Here is a 15675-nt window from a genome sequence, read left to right on the forward strand (position 1 = left end):
ATGTTCAATGAGACTTTATTCCACATCCTCTCATATAAAGTCTTGCTCCTTAGGTAGTGTCTGGTTGGGATTTTTGCAAGGAAGGGAAGGGAAGGGAAAGAAAAGAGAGGGGGTTAAGCGTGTTTGGTTGGAAAGAGGGGAGGGGAGAGGAAGTAAGTTTTTGTCTTTTTCCTCACCCTTCCCCTTCTCCACCGTCACTCCAAATCGGGGTTTTTGGGAGCAGAGAAATTTTCTGCTATATCCTGGCTAAATTACCCACACTTGCTTTTCAATATTCCAATTTTGCTTATCCGCCTAAAGTATTTCTTTCCTTCTTCGCCGTAGCTTTGTTCTTCTTTACACTGGCTTGTCCTGTTACTCTGTATCAGTCATCAATATCCTCCACAAGTTCGTGCCTCTTGTTGCCTTCTGTCCTTCTCTTGCTTCACAAGATCTCACTGTTTGCGAAAAGATCTACTTTGTTTCTACCTGAGCTTTCTTTTCCCTTCATCTTCTTTTTCATTTTGCTAAAATTTGGTGATAACATGGACTTTTCCATAACTAATCACTGTCAATGATATCCTAGTAAATAAGTCTTGTTACTATGACTAATATTATTTAAAATTAGTATCATCGCATACCGTGAATAGAATCATAAAATATAATTTTGAATATGCACATAAATATAAATATAAGCATATAAATATAACTATAACTATATTTGTTCAATTTTAATAATTATAAATTATAATTTTACATCTTAATTTTTATTTATAATTATATTTTATTAAATATTCTGTTAAGTTTAAAAAAATTACTGATTTAAAAACTACTTAAAAAAGGGGTAAAATTATCTGTATGAAAACATCTCCCGTCCCCTTCCCTCCCCTCTTGAACCAAATAAGATAATATTAAAATCCCTCTCCTTACCTCCTCTTTATTAAAATCCCTCCCCTTCCCTTCTCTCTCTTTCTTTTTATTAAAATCTCTTCCCTTCCCTCTCCTTCTTTTTGTTGAACCAAACACACCCTTAGCAGGCTACCTCGCACGCACGCGTACACATAAAAACCAAACACTACTTCTTATATTCCGTGTTCTGATAACATCAGGGGTTGAGGACGATATGGCAAGCAGCCACCCTCGCCAACTAGCAGCCATTTCCCCCAGTAAGATGCAGCAAAGAAGACAACGTAGGATTTTTTCGACCTCGGACGATACTGCCATGATGAAGCAAGTTCAGGCCGCTCATGCCCCTGATGGTCGTGAAGTTGATGTCAATCCTGTTCTCCAAATCACAGAGGAAATCTTGATTAATGTCATTGCTCGTACTGTTGACGGTGATGTTGATGTATTATTTACCATGTTATGTTTTTGTGCCCATTCTTGTCGTTTCTGTGTTATAATCTAATAGTAATCTAAGCATCTAGCTGTGTGGTTTTGTTCGTAGGGGAAAACAGAACATGCTGATTCTATGGAGAAGGCTGCTACTTTTGCTGAGTTGGACAAGCTTGACGCCTTGCCCTCTATCATGTACAAAGTTTCCTGCGAGGTTGTTTTCTCATGCCAAAATCTGCAAAACTTTAACCAAAGTTCTATTTATTTATTACTATCGTTAATGTTGAATGGATTTTCTAAAAAAAGAACTGACAATTCCCCCTCCCCTTCTTCTTTTTTTGCTTTTCCTGAGGGCAAACAATATATACTTATCTTGACGACTAGGGTAATTTCTTTAAGTATATACCCTTACACAAGCATTAATAGTTCCGTAACTCGCCATTCAGTGTGATAATAACGTTAATTTTCTGCCTCTAAACTAACACACGGGAGTGAAAAGTTATTGTGAAAACACATTACATGACTATATATGTATATTGGCAGTTATCTTACCGGTGCCAAGGAGATGGAGATGCACATACGACAACCATGGGGATCCTGAACATGCTTTCTAGCTATTCATGGCATGCAAAAGTGGTGCTAACTTTATCAGCCCTAGCTGTTAACTTTGGAGAATTTTGGCTCGTTGCTCAGTTGGCTGCTACAAATGCACTTGCAAAATCTGTGGCACTGCTCAAGCAACTACCTCATCTCGTAGAGAACCATGCCTATCTAAAGCAGCAATTTGATAAACTGATCAAGCTAGTGAAGGCGATTCTGGATGTGACCAGATGTATCATTGAGTTCAAAGAGCCACCCTCTGAGTACATTTCAGGGGAAGCTCCTCCAATGTCCGTTGCCAATGCTCATATTCCTGTTGCTGCCTATTGGACCATCCGAAGTATTGTGGCTTGTTCTTCGCAGATTGCAAATCTTGTAGGATTAAGGAACGAGTAAGTTTGGAAGCTCTTACACTCCATTCCCTTACTTTAATCATGAAGTGACTAATAAGCATCGGTTCTTTTTTTAAATGGTTATAATGATTATAGGTACGGCTCAACCCCCACAGAGGAATGGGAACTGTCAAGCTTGGCACATAAGATGAGCAATATATATGAGCATCTTCAGAATCAACCAGCCATCTGCCACCAATATGTGGGTGAGAACATCAGAATTAGCATTTTAGTGCAAAAATCTTTAATCTGAAGTAATGTAATATAGTTTATAAGAATATCTATGGAAATGCAGATGAGAAAAAGCACATCGAGGCCTTTCGCAATTTGGTTCGTCTTTTTGAGACAGCCCACGTAGACAACATGAAAATTATCAGGGCATTGATATACGCCAAGGACGACCCACCCCCTCTTATAGATGGATCTACCAAAACAAGGGTTGGCTCTAAATTCTTAAACTTTCACAGTTCTACATATGCATCTTGAATCTAAAACATTTCATTGGTTGAATTTCAGGATAGTCTCCAGGTGCTGAGAAGGAAGCATGTGTTGTTGCTGATATCAGATCTTAGTCTCTCAGAAGAAGAGATCATAATACTTGATAACTTTTACAAAGATGCAAGAGTAAGGCCGGAGACGTACTACGAAATGGTGTGGATTCCAGTCGTGGACAGAGCGGCCTGGAATGATTTGGCTCGACAGAAGTTTGAACATTTGCAATCATCAATGCCATGCTACAGCGTGAGGGACCCCCTGATTATTGAATCATATGTGACAAAGTATATCAGAGAGGTGTGGAATTTCACAAAGGGAGCTATCTTAGTGGCCCTTAATCCGCACGGCCGGCTATCCTCTCCCAACGCTCTCCACATGTACTGGATTTGGGGCAACCTGGCCTTTCCCTTCACTCATGAGAAAGAAGAATCCTTATGGAAGTCAGAAATCTGGAGCCTTGAGCTGCTTGTTGATGGCATTGATCTTACAGTTCTAGAATGGGTAAGTCTTCATGCACTTTTACCTGATGGCTTGAATTCAAAGAACAACCTTTTTACTGACGTATAGATATTAATATGATTGAATTGTGCACCAGATGACAGAGGGCAAATACATATGCCTGTATGGAGGTGAAGATCTTGAATGGATTCAAACATTCACAAGCACTGCAATGAGCGTGGCGAGAGCTAACAACCTCTCATTGGAGATGGTTTATGTGGGGAAGAACAACGCCAAAGAGAAGATGCAGAGAATGATCAAAACGTTCACCACCAAAAAGTTCAGCTACTTCTGGCCGAACGTCACGGCCATATGGTTCTTCTGGAAGAGACTAGAGAGCATGTTATACTCAAAACTGCAGCAGCGAAAAACAGTAGAGGACGACCAGATTATGAGTGAAGTGATGTCGGTGCTGAGCTTTGACGGCAGCGATCAAGGGTGGGCCATATTCTGCAGAGGAGCACATGAAATGGCGAGAGCCAAGGGAGACACTGCACTAACATGCCTGAGAGAGATCGAGAATTGGAAGGAGAGTGCAATAAGAGACGGATTCATTGCGGCCATGAATGAATATCTGAAGCAGCTTTCAAAAGCCACATCACTGTAATCGCCACATACTTCCGGGGAGCAGTGGGGGAATTCCAGAGGTGGTGGTGTGTGCTGACTGCGGGCGTCCAATGGAGAGAGACTTCATGGATCGCTGTTGTGTGGAGTGAGAGGTAGAGAACAGTAAATAGCCTTCATAGAAAGGCGTTACATATATGTGTGCATGTTGCTTGGCGAAATAATGTGTTTGGCTTGAGAGCTAGTGGTAGCAGTATTCTTGTTGAAGCCAAGCGGACAGTGTTCTTGCATCAGAAGGGGAATAAAACAATATGACGTCATCTTATTTTTGTCTTTTGTTAAATCTTTTTCTTGTGCGCTGGACCAAAAAGGCGGAAATCAGGTGGTTGGCATGTCTGTGTGTGCGTGTGTGTGTAAACAGAAAATTGTAGAAGGTATGCTTAATTCGTATAATTTGCTTGCGAGTGGACCGGCTGGCGTCTTATAACGTAGAGAATTAAAGTTCGAAACTCTACTAGAAAAGTGTTCAAATTTAATGTCTAAAAGAGGATTATTTCTTGTAAGAGAATATCTGTATCTAACAAAGAGAAAAGAAAAGAAAACATCAATAACTTCTGTATATAAAAATTTATCAAATCATTTTTACCAATAAATTTTCTGTGGGTGATTTTTTCCTCAGGGAAAAACTTTTTTTATTTTCACTCATCTTTTATCCTTTTTCCTCTCCTTTCTAACTTCGATTAACATAAAAAAAAAAACTTTTAAAAAGTACCTTGAAGTAAATTGAGATAAAACTTATCTCACATACTTATTTTATATACATTCAAATTATTTTTGAAATAATAATTTAATTTCTACTCAAACAATCAAAACAACCAGTGACTTTTGTTTTGAGACTTATAGGCCATCAGGCCCATGGTTTTTGACCAGAAAATTTATTAACTTAGCAGTGAGAGAATGTACAAGGTAATAACTAAGAAGGTTCGTGGGAGAAGTTGAATGAGGTTGGGTCTAGCCTTCTGTATGAATATAAAATGAGATCATTGAACCTTGGAAGCACATTAGACTTTTTGTTGCTTTTGTTGACTTGTATGTGACCCAATTCAAGGAAGAAATGAACTTTGCAAGTAATTATCTGTGTTTTTCATTTTGCATCTTTTTTCCTTTAAAAAAAACATATGAATATGGATGCCTTTTTCCTTCTTTTTCTTTATTATATAAAGTGGAAATACCACCAAGTGAAAAGCAAAACTATAAAGTGATCAATTATATAGCACTATATTAATTGCAATGTAATAATCAATATATTGTGGTTGATAGAGCAATTCTTAGATACAGCCAGTATACACCACCAACTAAACTCTTCAATAAAAATGCAACAGCTCCGCTAGTTTCAATCATACGTGTCAATCATTTAATTTACATTATTTTTTTAAATAAAAAAAAGTGTGTAGTGATATATAGCCCAACATCTCATCACACTGTCCATCTTCCTCCATCCTTCGGCCATATCCAGAGCCTCTCTTCATGACTTCAAGGTTAACTTAGGCTCACGCTTCAGACTTCCGCGACCCACTTGGCTAAAATTTAGTTTGGTCGTATAAACTTAGAGTCTTCCAAAATCATTTTAAACTTGAGACTAGTATCATCAACATTAGTTTGGTATATTTTAATTCATGCAAAGGTCAGTTAGATAGCAACAATGACTCGTTGACTTGAAGAGTTGAGTGAGGAGAGGAGCGTTGTGTTGACCTAACAACTTTAATTCTCAAAACAATTAAATTCATTGATTATTCCACCCTCATCGCTTTTTTGACCCCACGTCTACTCTGGCCGTTCCATTTACGCCCTACTGATGCGCTCAAATAAAATACTCATAATTATAAAATCTTGTTTGTAGGTATACGAAATCTTTCCCAAAAAACCAATTTTTCCTAGCGACAATGGTATAGCGTGGTCAGGACATTCATATTGTTTTTGTGAATTGAATTTAACTTTTTACTGATTTGATTTTACACATGAGGCTTTTATTTTTATTATTTATTATTTTGCTCTAAATTAATTTATATAAGTTATAAGTTAATATACTATCTCCGGTCCTTAATATAAGATCCTGTTTGACTTTTATTTTGGTTCTAAATATAAAACCCCAATCCACTTTGTCTCTCATACTTATACATTTTTTTTCCAAAATAGCCCTGCTAACAATAATAGTTTTAGTTAATACACTTGATTAGCAAGGATATTTTAGGAAAGACAACACCTATTTAGGACAAATAACTAACTCAACTTACTTCTTTAATCTCCTCAAATTAGTCAACTGGCTTTTATAATTAGGACCAGAGGTAGTATAATGTAGCGTTATATATGTAAAAAATTTTTAAAGAGATCATATCATATTTACTAGAATTTATTTAACTCTCTTAATTTTTTCAAATCAGTTAAATTAGTTATTATATTACCAACCAAAGAGAATATTATTTACTCCTATTAATTAGAGAGCTCCATATGTCCCCTTTTTTTTTTCCAAGTTCATTGAGATTCTCCTTTTGGACGTTTTTGTTTGGTATGTATGTGTTACAAAAGAGCTTAACTTGGCTATGCATTGTTGTATTGGATTTAACCACGCTTTACTTTTAAAAAAAAATTACAATTATCAAGAGGATTATTAATGATGACTCCTACTTGATAACCTTATCCTAAACATGTTTTCTCCCAGTAACTTTATCAAAAGAAAAAACAATCAACTATAACCCTATGTTTAGTGCAAGGGGAATGGAAGGAAATAAATTTTTTTACTAATTTTCGTTTTAAAAATAAAAAAAGGCCATTTCTCTCGTATCAAGCGGACCTTTAAAGCGTTGTAGACAGCACTTCAGGGGCCTATTTTTGTGTTTTGCTGCAATTTACATTTTATTGGGCACACAAATATCTAATCAAAATTACACATTATTCCCTTGGTCACCGTTTTTTCCCCATATATGAACTACTGCCACTGTCTATTATTTAAAGCAAGCTAGCTTTCATTTAATTTTGTTTCATTAATACTGTTGTACAGTATTAGTCAATTTTTTTCCAATATTGTAGCTATTATTATTTATTACCTCAAAACTTATCATAAGAAATGCGCCATGCATCCTCAACTCAGAAACACGATGGCCTTTTAATTGATTGAAAAAGTTATCGCTTCATTTTCTAGAAGAAAATAAGATAAAGAAACTTCATGTTTTAAAGGAAGGCGAAAAGTTCCAACATTATTGTAAATGAAAATACAATAATAGATTATTGTTTTTTATTTAAAAATTATTTTTTACCAAAAAAGTATTACACGCGCTTTTAGTTGAAGATAATAAAATCAAGACCTTCCCCCCGGGGGGGACCTTCAAGGCAACCTACACACACCTTCAATGCAACACTGAGAGGAAGAGAAATGCCAACTTCATGATAAGGAAAGGGGGAAAAAAAACTACAGAGGCTGAATTGAAAGGGGAAAAAGATCTAAAGAGACAGAAGTATTAACTGATCAAACTACAACTTCTGCAGAGAACTTAAATTCGGAATGATGGATTCAGATCCCTCCGCTATTGGTGGGCTTCCGAATCATTAGGAATGCATAGTTAATGTTGGTTATCATAAAACCGGGTTGAATAAGAAGGTCCAACCGTAAACCGGTTAACATGGCAACTGATGACAGAAAAGGGCCTCTAGTCTTTGCCAATCACCAGAAAAGCCGTTGAAGAAATAAACAATCATGAGTGGCTTCATAGTGGAAGACACAGATATCTGATACAGTAGAAGATAGTCGTGAGTATTAGCGACGAGTGCATAATTATACGAGACCAAGAGCGACGGGAAAAGAAATGCCAAGAAAAGCCTTCTTGGAAGAGCAAAGAATGAGAGGGAAGAAGAAGCAAAAAGTTGGCGCGAGTATGGCTCAGTCATCGAAGAATTGACTAATACCAACATTTTGGGCCAGATTATCACATCCATTTTTGTAATTACAGAGTAATAACTCTTTTGGGATCTCAACCTCTATATTTCCATCATGAGGAAGTCTAATTTTGCCATCACCAACTTGTAACAATCAATTCGAGAATTTTTCTAATGATATGTTCCCATTATAATCACACGTGCATTTGCCGAGCAACCGCTACAAGGCACGAGAGGAATGAGGACCTATACTCTTCTGAGCAGAAAATCGAATTGTTCTTGTCATGAATTTCACGGAAAAAAAGAACATTTGAATTCCAAAACTATATTAGTAGCCTCGTAGTTGAGCATCAGGGCTAGTGAGAGGCACATAAAGAACAGAAGTTTCGGTTCGGATGGTGAGAGAACCATCGGAGTTCTTATCGACGACCTGTAAATCCTGAAACATGTTCCCGACTGGAATCACCATTCTCCCTCCTTCCTTCAACTGCTCCATCAGTGCTTCTGGAATCTCTTCTGCCGCTGCTCCCACGTGAATTGCATCATACGGACCACACTCCGCCCACCCTTGCCTTCCATCTGCGCACACAAACACACTTTCTCATATTATCCCTCTTATGCACGTCCCATAATATTGCTCTGACCCTACATTTGTCTCCCCTGGTGCTTCAAAACCAGTTAGAATCATTCAAAGTCTTGTCTTACATTGATATATTTCAGATTCATAGCAGTTCCAGAGTCATACCCCCACAATGCACCGATAGGGAACTGTCTTTCAATAGAGGAGCCGCTGCACTCTTCTGAATATTCTCTATTGAATAGGAAACCAATTCAGGAATATGCTCCACTCCCACCGCACGGCCTTCGGGTCTGACCATCAAGCCAAAGCATGCCGTCAGATACCCTGATCCTGCAAACAAGCCCACAGTTAGGAAATTGTAAATCCTGATTGTAGATAACAAGGCAAAAAGGGCAAACACTAAAATTGCTATCCAGTGCATCATCTGGGAGCCTTAAGAACCGTGAATTTGCGCCATCCAAATCCCTAAGAACAACATCTTTAATTTAATTGCCTTTTCCGTCAAGTATCACAACCCACATTCCAGAATTATCCATCAGGACATTATATTTTGAACTGAAAAAGAAAATGCAATGAAGATACATGTTGTTTAACATATTGGATACCAGAGCCAACGTCCAGAGCACGCATTCCAGGCTGCAAGTTCTGCTCCAGCAACTGAAGGCAGTAGGCGTGCATATGAGGAGCAGATATAGTGGCGTTGTGCCCTATCGGCATCGGACTGTCAGCATAAGGTTGCATTCCCTCGGGAACAAAGAAGGCTCTGTCGATGGCCTCCATTACTTGGGCCACTTTATTTGATGTTATTACTCCATAACGCCGCAGATTCTCCACCATTGCCCTGTTCCTATCACTGCCACTCCCAGACCAGAGTTGCTGTAATGTTCGGGAAAAAGATATAGATTGAACGCTAATTTAATTTATAAACAGTGAAAAAAGAGGGCGCTTACAAAAATTAAAAGGGGAAATAAGCAATATTTGATTCCCCCTTTTGTAGGTTCTTTCCACCCTTATAAGAGAACACTGAGAAGAAGAGAAATGTCAACTTCATGATAAGGAGGGGGGGGGGGGACTAGAGAGGCTGAATTTAAAGGGGAAAAATCTAAAGAGACAGAAGCATTAATTGATCTAACTACAACTTCTGCAGGGGACTTAAATTTGGAATGATGGATTTAGATCCCTCCGCTGGATTGGTGGGCTGCCGAGTTATTAGGAATGCATAGTTAATGTTGGTTATCATAAAACCGGGTTGAATAAGAAGGCCCAAACGTCAACTAGTTTACATAGCAACTGATGATAGAAAAGGGCCTCAAGTCTATGCTAAACACCGGAAAAGCCGTTGAAGAAATAACCAATCATGATTGGCTTCACAGAGGAAGACACAGATATATCACAGAGCAGAAGATAGTCATGAGTACCAGCGAAGAGTGCATAATTATACGAGACCAAGAGCGACGGGAAAAAAGAAATGCCAAGAAAAGCCTTCTTGGAAGAACAAAGAATGAAATGGAAGAAGAAGGAAAAGGGGAGAACGGAATACCTGCATGGCAGAGAAGAGAGAGAACTTAGGGTTAGGGAAAAGGGGACAGAAGGAGGAGAGGGTGGTGATAACGGGGAAGAAAGGGTGAGGCTGAAAGAAAAGGTGGCGGTGCCGGAATCGGAGTTGAAGGGGTAAGACAGGGCGGGCATAGGCATAACAGTAGCGGCAACCGTACGCTGACACGGGGGCGGTTCCCATTTCTGCTTCTATCCTCGCTTCTTCACATGCTCCCTCCTCCACCTCATATACTCCTCACACGTGTCCTCTCTTCTTTCCTTCCCCCGCCAGGCACCGTCCGTACATTCCTCTGTGTACTCATTCCCACGTTCATCGTTACTCCTTTTATTCATGGGTATTCAGGGTCTTAATATTTAGCTTCATCTCAATTGTTTCAATTTTATTTATTTTTATGTTTAATTTTTATCCACAATAAAAATTTATCTTCCAGGTTATTTATATTTATAAAATATGGCCCTTCATTAATTTGTATATGTGACTGGTAAAATTATACGTACTTAACGTACAAACTAATTAAAAAGTTAATATTAGTTATATATGTAAGATTTATTTTATATGTTTGTTATTTTTTTAAATTTAATCCTATGAATATTTTCTTAATAATAATCAAGTAGGAGAAAGATATAAGAAATTAAAGAAAATATGATGTTTTAAAAAAATCATATCAACTAATTTAGCTAATATTATCAATATATTCAAATTAGTTAATTAAGTTTTATATTAAATACGGAGTAATGCTCTCTGGCAACACCGGGAGGATTTCTTTTAATGATGATGTTTCATAACATTATTTACTACTCCCTCCGTTCCTTATTATAAGAGACATTTGATGTTTATGCATGTTTTCATATATAAGAGACACTTAAAATTTGTCTCTATTTTTTGTATTGATTTCCTATTTTATCCCTATTTATTTTGTCTCCAGCTCATACTCTCTCTCCCTCTCACTTTTCTTTCTTTTAATAATTTAATTGTTCTCTCACATACTTTCTCTCCTTATTAATGGGGGCATTATTGGAAAAAATATTATACTTTTTATATATTAATTGTCCTCAACTAATTTTAACTATTTTTTTTATCAACGTAATTTGGTTATTTGTTTTCTATAATAAGAAAGCGAGGGAGTATTATGCAGAGAACATAAAATATTAATAGTTATATGCCGTTCAAATATTCTTGTCTCTGTATATTTCAAATTTCAAATTAAATAAAAAAGTAATAACTTTTCCCAAGCTAACTTAAAGTGATCACTTCGTGGATGACTAAAACTACAGTGTCAGGCAAAAAAAAAAAAAAAGGTGGAAAGAGAACTACAGCAACATTATCTGAATTCAGTTAAAGAAGTTTGTGTATTATTTGTCTTCAAATTACTTGCTTTGGTAAACATGAAAGTAACTGGGGGCAAAAAGAAAAGGAAAAATAATTAAGGTTGCCATATAGGAAAGAAGGACTATTGCCCCGCACTATGATTTTACCCCTTTTCTTCCCGTTTCTTCTTTTCCCCCACTTCCCATAAGTGATAATAAAATTGTAAATCAAACAATGAACTTTTTCTTTATTTAGTTTTTTCTTTTCTTTATGTTTCTCTTCTTTTTCAGTATTATACGCCCAAGCTCCAGGTGTCCGCCGCATATTACTGTAGGGGCATGGATCACGTCACTTGATTAAAAACTGTTCACCTTTTGTCTCTATTTGCCAATAAAGTAGAACTCTAATCCTGTAAGGGTCGGGTCCGACTGGTCGCAAACAGGAACGCAAGGCGCCTTCCCTACCATGTCATGGGCTCGATACCTGTGAGTGCACTTGGGATTAGTCTGACCGGAAGGCTGGAATACCCTGAGTTAGCAATACCATCCTACTCAAAAAAAGTAGAACTCTAATCCATATTATGTGGACCCACAATCCCTGATCTTTTCAAATAATTAATGTCTATTTGCAGGAGAGATGGAGGGGATCCATAAATTTACTCGGACGGAAGCATATGTATTTATGCTTGCTTCACTGATGAAGCACGATAACAGATTCAAAAATAGCACCTATAAACATGCACTGTAACTGCATAATCTTATCCAGATCAAGAGGCCACTTTTGCTTTTGTTTTATACCCAGTTGCAAGCAAGGTACATGTTCAATAAGACTTTATTCCCCGTTCTCTCATTATATAAGTCTTGCTCCTTAGGAGGCTACCTCACACGCATGTACACATAAAAACCGAACACTACTTCTTATATTCTGTGTTCTGATAACATCAAGTGTTGAGGACGATATGGCAAGCAACCATCCTCACCAGGTGGCAACCATTCCCCCCGGTAAGATGCAACAAAGAAGACAACGTAGGATGTTTTCGACCTCGGACGACACTGCCATGATGAAGCAAGTTCAGGCCACTCATGCCCCAGATGGTCGTGAAGTTGATGTCAAGCCTGTTCTCCGAATCATAGAGGAAATCTTGATTAATGTCATTGCTCGTACCGTTGACGGTGATGTTGATGTATTCTTTTCCATTTTATGTTTTTGTGTCCATTGTTATCGTTCATGTGTTATAATCAAATAATAACCTAAGCATCTAGCTGTGTGGTTTATTTTGTTCGTAGGGGAAAAGAGAACATGCTGATTCTATGGAGAAGGCTGCTATTTTTGCTGAGTTGGACATGCTTGATACCTTATCCTTTGTCATATACAAAATTTCCTGTGAGGTTGTTTTCTTATGCCAAAATCTACAAAACTTTAACCAAGGTTCTATTTATTTATCACTGTCGTTAAGGATGAATGGATTTTCTAAAAAGACTGACAATTCCCCCTCCCCTTTTTCTCTTTTTGCGTTTCCTGAGGGCAAATAATTATACTTATCTTGACGACTACGGTAATTTCTTTAGGTGTGTATATATATACACATCCTTACACAAGCATTAATAGTTCTATAACTCGCCGTTCAGTGTGATAATAACGTTAATTTTCTACCTCTAAACTAATACAGAAGGGTGAAAAGTTGTTATTGTGAAAACACATTATATGACTATATATGTATATTGGCAGTTATCTTACCGGTGCCAAGGAGGTGGAGATGCACATACGACAACCATGGGGATCCTGAACATGCTCTCTAGCTATTCATGGCATGCAAAAGTGGTGCTAATTTTATCAGCCTTCGCTGTTAACTTTGGAGAATTTTGGCTCGTTGCTCAGTTGGGTGCTACAAATACACTTGCTAAATCTGTGGCACTGCTCAAGCAACTACCTGATCTCGTAGAGAACTATGCCAATCTGAAACAGCAATTTGATACATTGATCAAGCTAGTGAAGGCGATTCTGGATGTGACCAGATGCATCATTGAGTTCAAAGAGCTACCCTCTGAGTACATTTCAGAGGACACCCCTCCAATATCCGTTGCCAGTGCTCATATTCCTGTTGCAGCCTATTGGACCATCCGAAGTATTGTGGCTTGTTCTTCGCAGATTGCAAGTCTTGTAGGATCGAGGAACGAGTAAGTTTGGGAGCTTTTATGGTCCATTCCCTTACCTTAATCATGAAATGACTAATAAGCTCCGTTTTTTCCCTTTTTTTATGGTTATAATGATTGTAGGTATGGCTCAACCTCCTCGGAGGAATGGGAACTGTCAAGCTTGGCGCATAAGATGAGCAGTATATATGAGCATCTTCGGAATCAACTGGCCATTTGCTACCAATATATAGGTGAGAACATCAGAATTAGCATTTTAGTGCAAGAATCTTTAATCTAAATTAACGTAATATAATTTATAAGAATATCTATGGAAGTGCAGATGAGAAGAGGCACATCGAGGCCTTTCAAAATTTGGTTCGTCTTTTTGAGACAGCCCACGTAGACAACATGAAAATTATCAGGGCATTGATATACGCCAAGGATGACCCACCCCCTCTTATAGATGGACCTACCAAAACAAGGGTTGGCTCTAAATTCTTATACTTTTACTATTCTACATATGCATCTTAAACGCCTATTATTGTTCTAAAACATTTCATTGGTTGAATTTCAGGTTAGTCTCGAGGTGCTGAGAAGGAAGCATGTGTTGCTGCTGATATCAGATCTTGATCTCTCACAAGAAGAGATCATAATACTTGATAACTTGTATAAAGATGCAAGAGCAAGGGTTGAGACACAGTACGAAATGGTGTGGATTCCAGTAGTGGACAGAGCGACCTGGAATGATTTGGCTCGACAGAAGTTTGAACATTTGCAAGCATTAATGCCATGGTACAGTGTGAGGGACCCCCTGATTATTGAATCATATGTGATAAGGTATATCAGAGAGGTATGGAATTTCATAAAGAGGGCTATCTTAGTGGCCCTTGATCCGAACGGCAGGCTATGCTCTCCCAATGCCCTCCACATGTACTGGATTTGGGGCAACCTGGCCTTTCCCTTCACTCGTGAGAAAGAAGAATCCTTGTGGAAGTCAGAAGTCTGGAGCCTTGAGCTGCTTGTTGATGGCATTGATCCTACAGTTCTAGAATGGGTAAGTCTCCATACACCTTCACCTGATGGCTTGAATTCGAAGAACAACCTTTTTACTGACGTATAGATATTAATGTGATTGAATTGTGTACCAGATCGCAGAGAGCAAATACATATGCCTGTATGGAGGTGAAGATCTTGAATGGATTCAAACATTCACAAGCACTACAATGAGTGTGGCGAGAGCTAACAACCTGTCATTGGAGATGGTTTATGTAGGAAAGAACAACGCCAAAGAGAGGATGTTGAGAATGATCAACACGTTTGCCACCAGAAAGTTCAGCTACTTCTGGCCGAACGTCACGTCCATATGGTTCTTCTGGACGAGATTGGAGAGCATGTTATACTCAAAACTACAGCACGGGAAAAAAGTGGAGGACGACCAGATTATGAGTGAAGTGATGTCGGTGCTGAGCTTCGACGGCAGCGATCAGGGGTGGACCATATTCTGCAGAGGAGCACATGAAATGGCGAAAGCTAAGGGAGAGACGGCACTAAAATGCCTGAAAGAGTTCGAGAATTGGAAGGAGAGTGCAACAAGAGATGGATTCATTCCGGCCATGAATGAATATCTGAAGCAGCTTCAGTCGCCACATCACTGTAATCGCCTCATACTTCCAGGCACCGCTGGGGGAATTCCAGAGCAGGTGGTGTGTGCTGAGTGTGGGCGTCCAATGGAGAGGTACTTCATGTATCGCTGTTGTGTGGAGTGAGAGGCAGAGAACATTATATAGAGGCGTTATGTATATGTGTGTGTCTATGTTGCTTGGCTAAATAATGTGTTTGGTTTGAGAGCTAGTGGGAGCTCTATTCTGGGCTTGAATCGTTGTGGTTGGTGTAGTTAGCTAGGAATGAATGATGAAGATGTGAAGTTTAGAAGGATGATGTTTGCGTGTTTTGTTTTAAGGGCTCTAAGCGTGTGGGTTTGGTACTGAAATAAAATACCTGAAGTGTGCATTTTCACTATTTCCTCATTCTCTCTAAGCGCCTTCTTCTCGTCATCTATTTTAAATTTTGTTTAGAAATATTAAATCCACCCTTAATATATGTTCATTGTAGTTTCTTTCACACAAACTTTAAACCCGAGAGGATCCATTCTTGTTGAAGCCAAGTGGACAGTGTTCTTGCATCAGAAGGGGAATAAAACAGTATGACATCATCTTTTTTTTTATTTTTGTTAAATCTTTTTCTTGTTAAACAGCTGAAATGGTGGTCCCGTACTTAATATAAGATTTCGTTTGATTTTTA

At 38.3% G+C, this 15675-nt stretch overlaps 2 protein-coding genes and 1 pseudogene across 3 annotated transcripts; 2 read left to right on the top strand and 1 right to left on the bottom strand.

The window, feature by feature from the left end:
* The first annotated feature begins 1102 nt into the window (after positions 1 to 1102).
* On the top strand, positions 1103 to 4015 carry LOC114751370 (protein SIEVE ELEMENT OCCLUSION B-like; annotated as a pseudogene).
* A 3964-nt stretch (positions 4016 to 7979) lies between these two features.
* Positions 7980 to 10168, bottom strand: LOC114751378 (protein-L-isoaspartate O-methyltransferase 1-like). 2 transcript variants are annotated; one of them, XM_028940061.1, is made up of 5 exons: positions 9914 to 9983; positions 9324 to 9396; positions 8979 to 9249; positions 8539 to 8703; positions 7980 to 8372 (listed from the first exon to the last, which is right to left on the bottom strand). In XM_028940061.1, the coding sequence occupies exons 3-5, from the start codon at positions 9208 to 9210 to the stop codon at positions 8122 to 8124; spliced, it is 648 nt and encodes a 215-aa protein (XP_028795894.1). In that variant the 5' UTR covers positions 9211 to 9249; positions 9324 to 9396; positions 9914 to 9983; the 3' UTR covers positions 7980 to 8121. The 2 variants fall into 2 exon arrangements, with proteins under 2 accessions (XP_028795894.1, XP_028795893.1); XM_028940060.1 differs by lacking the exon at positions 9324 to 9396 and having other exon boundaries at positions 9914 to 10168.
* A 1991-nt stretch (positions 10169 to 12159) lies between these two features.
* LOC114751377 (protein SIEVE ELEMENT OCCLUSION B-like) lies at positions 12160 to 15190 on the top strand. The gene is made up of 7 exons (XM_028940059.1): positions 12160 to 12422; positions 12526 to 12627; positions 12968 to 13416; positions 13516 to 13625; positions 13715 to 13857; positions 13949 to 14428; positions 14523 to 15190. Exons 1-7 carry the CDS (start codon positions 12198 to 12200, stop codon positions 15138 to 15140), a joined length of 2127 nt encoding a protein of 708 aa, XP_028795892.1. The 5' UTR covers positions 12160 to 12197; the 3' UTR covers positions 15141 to 15190.
* The last annotated feature ends 485 nt before the right edge of the window (positions 15191 to 15675 follow it).

Source organism: Neltuma alba, unplaced genomic scaffold, assembly GCF_004799145.2.
Source record: "Neltuma alba isolate B1F8T4 unplaced genomic scaffold, ASM479914v2 tig00006885_pilon, whole genome shotgun sequence".
Taxonomy (NCBI): domain Eukaryota; kingdom Viridiplantae; phylum Streptophyta; class Magnoliopsida; order Fabales; family Fabaceae; genus Neltuma; species Neltuma alba.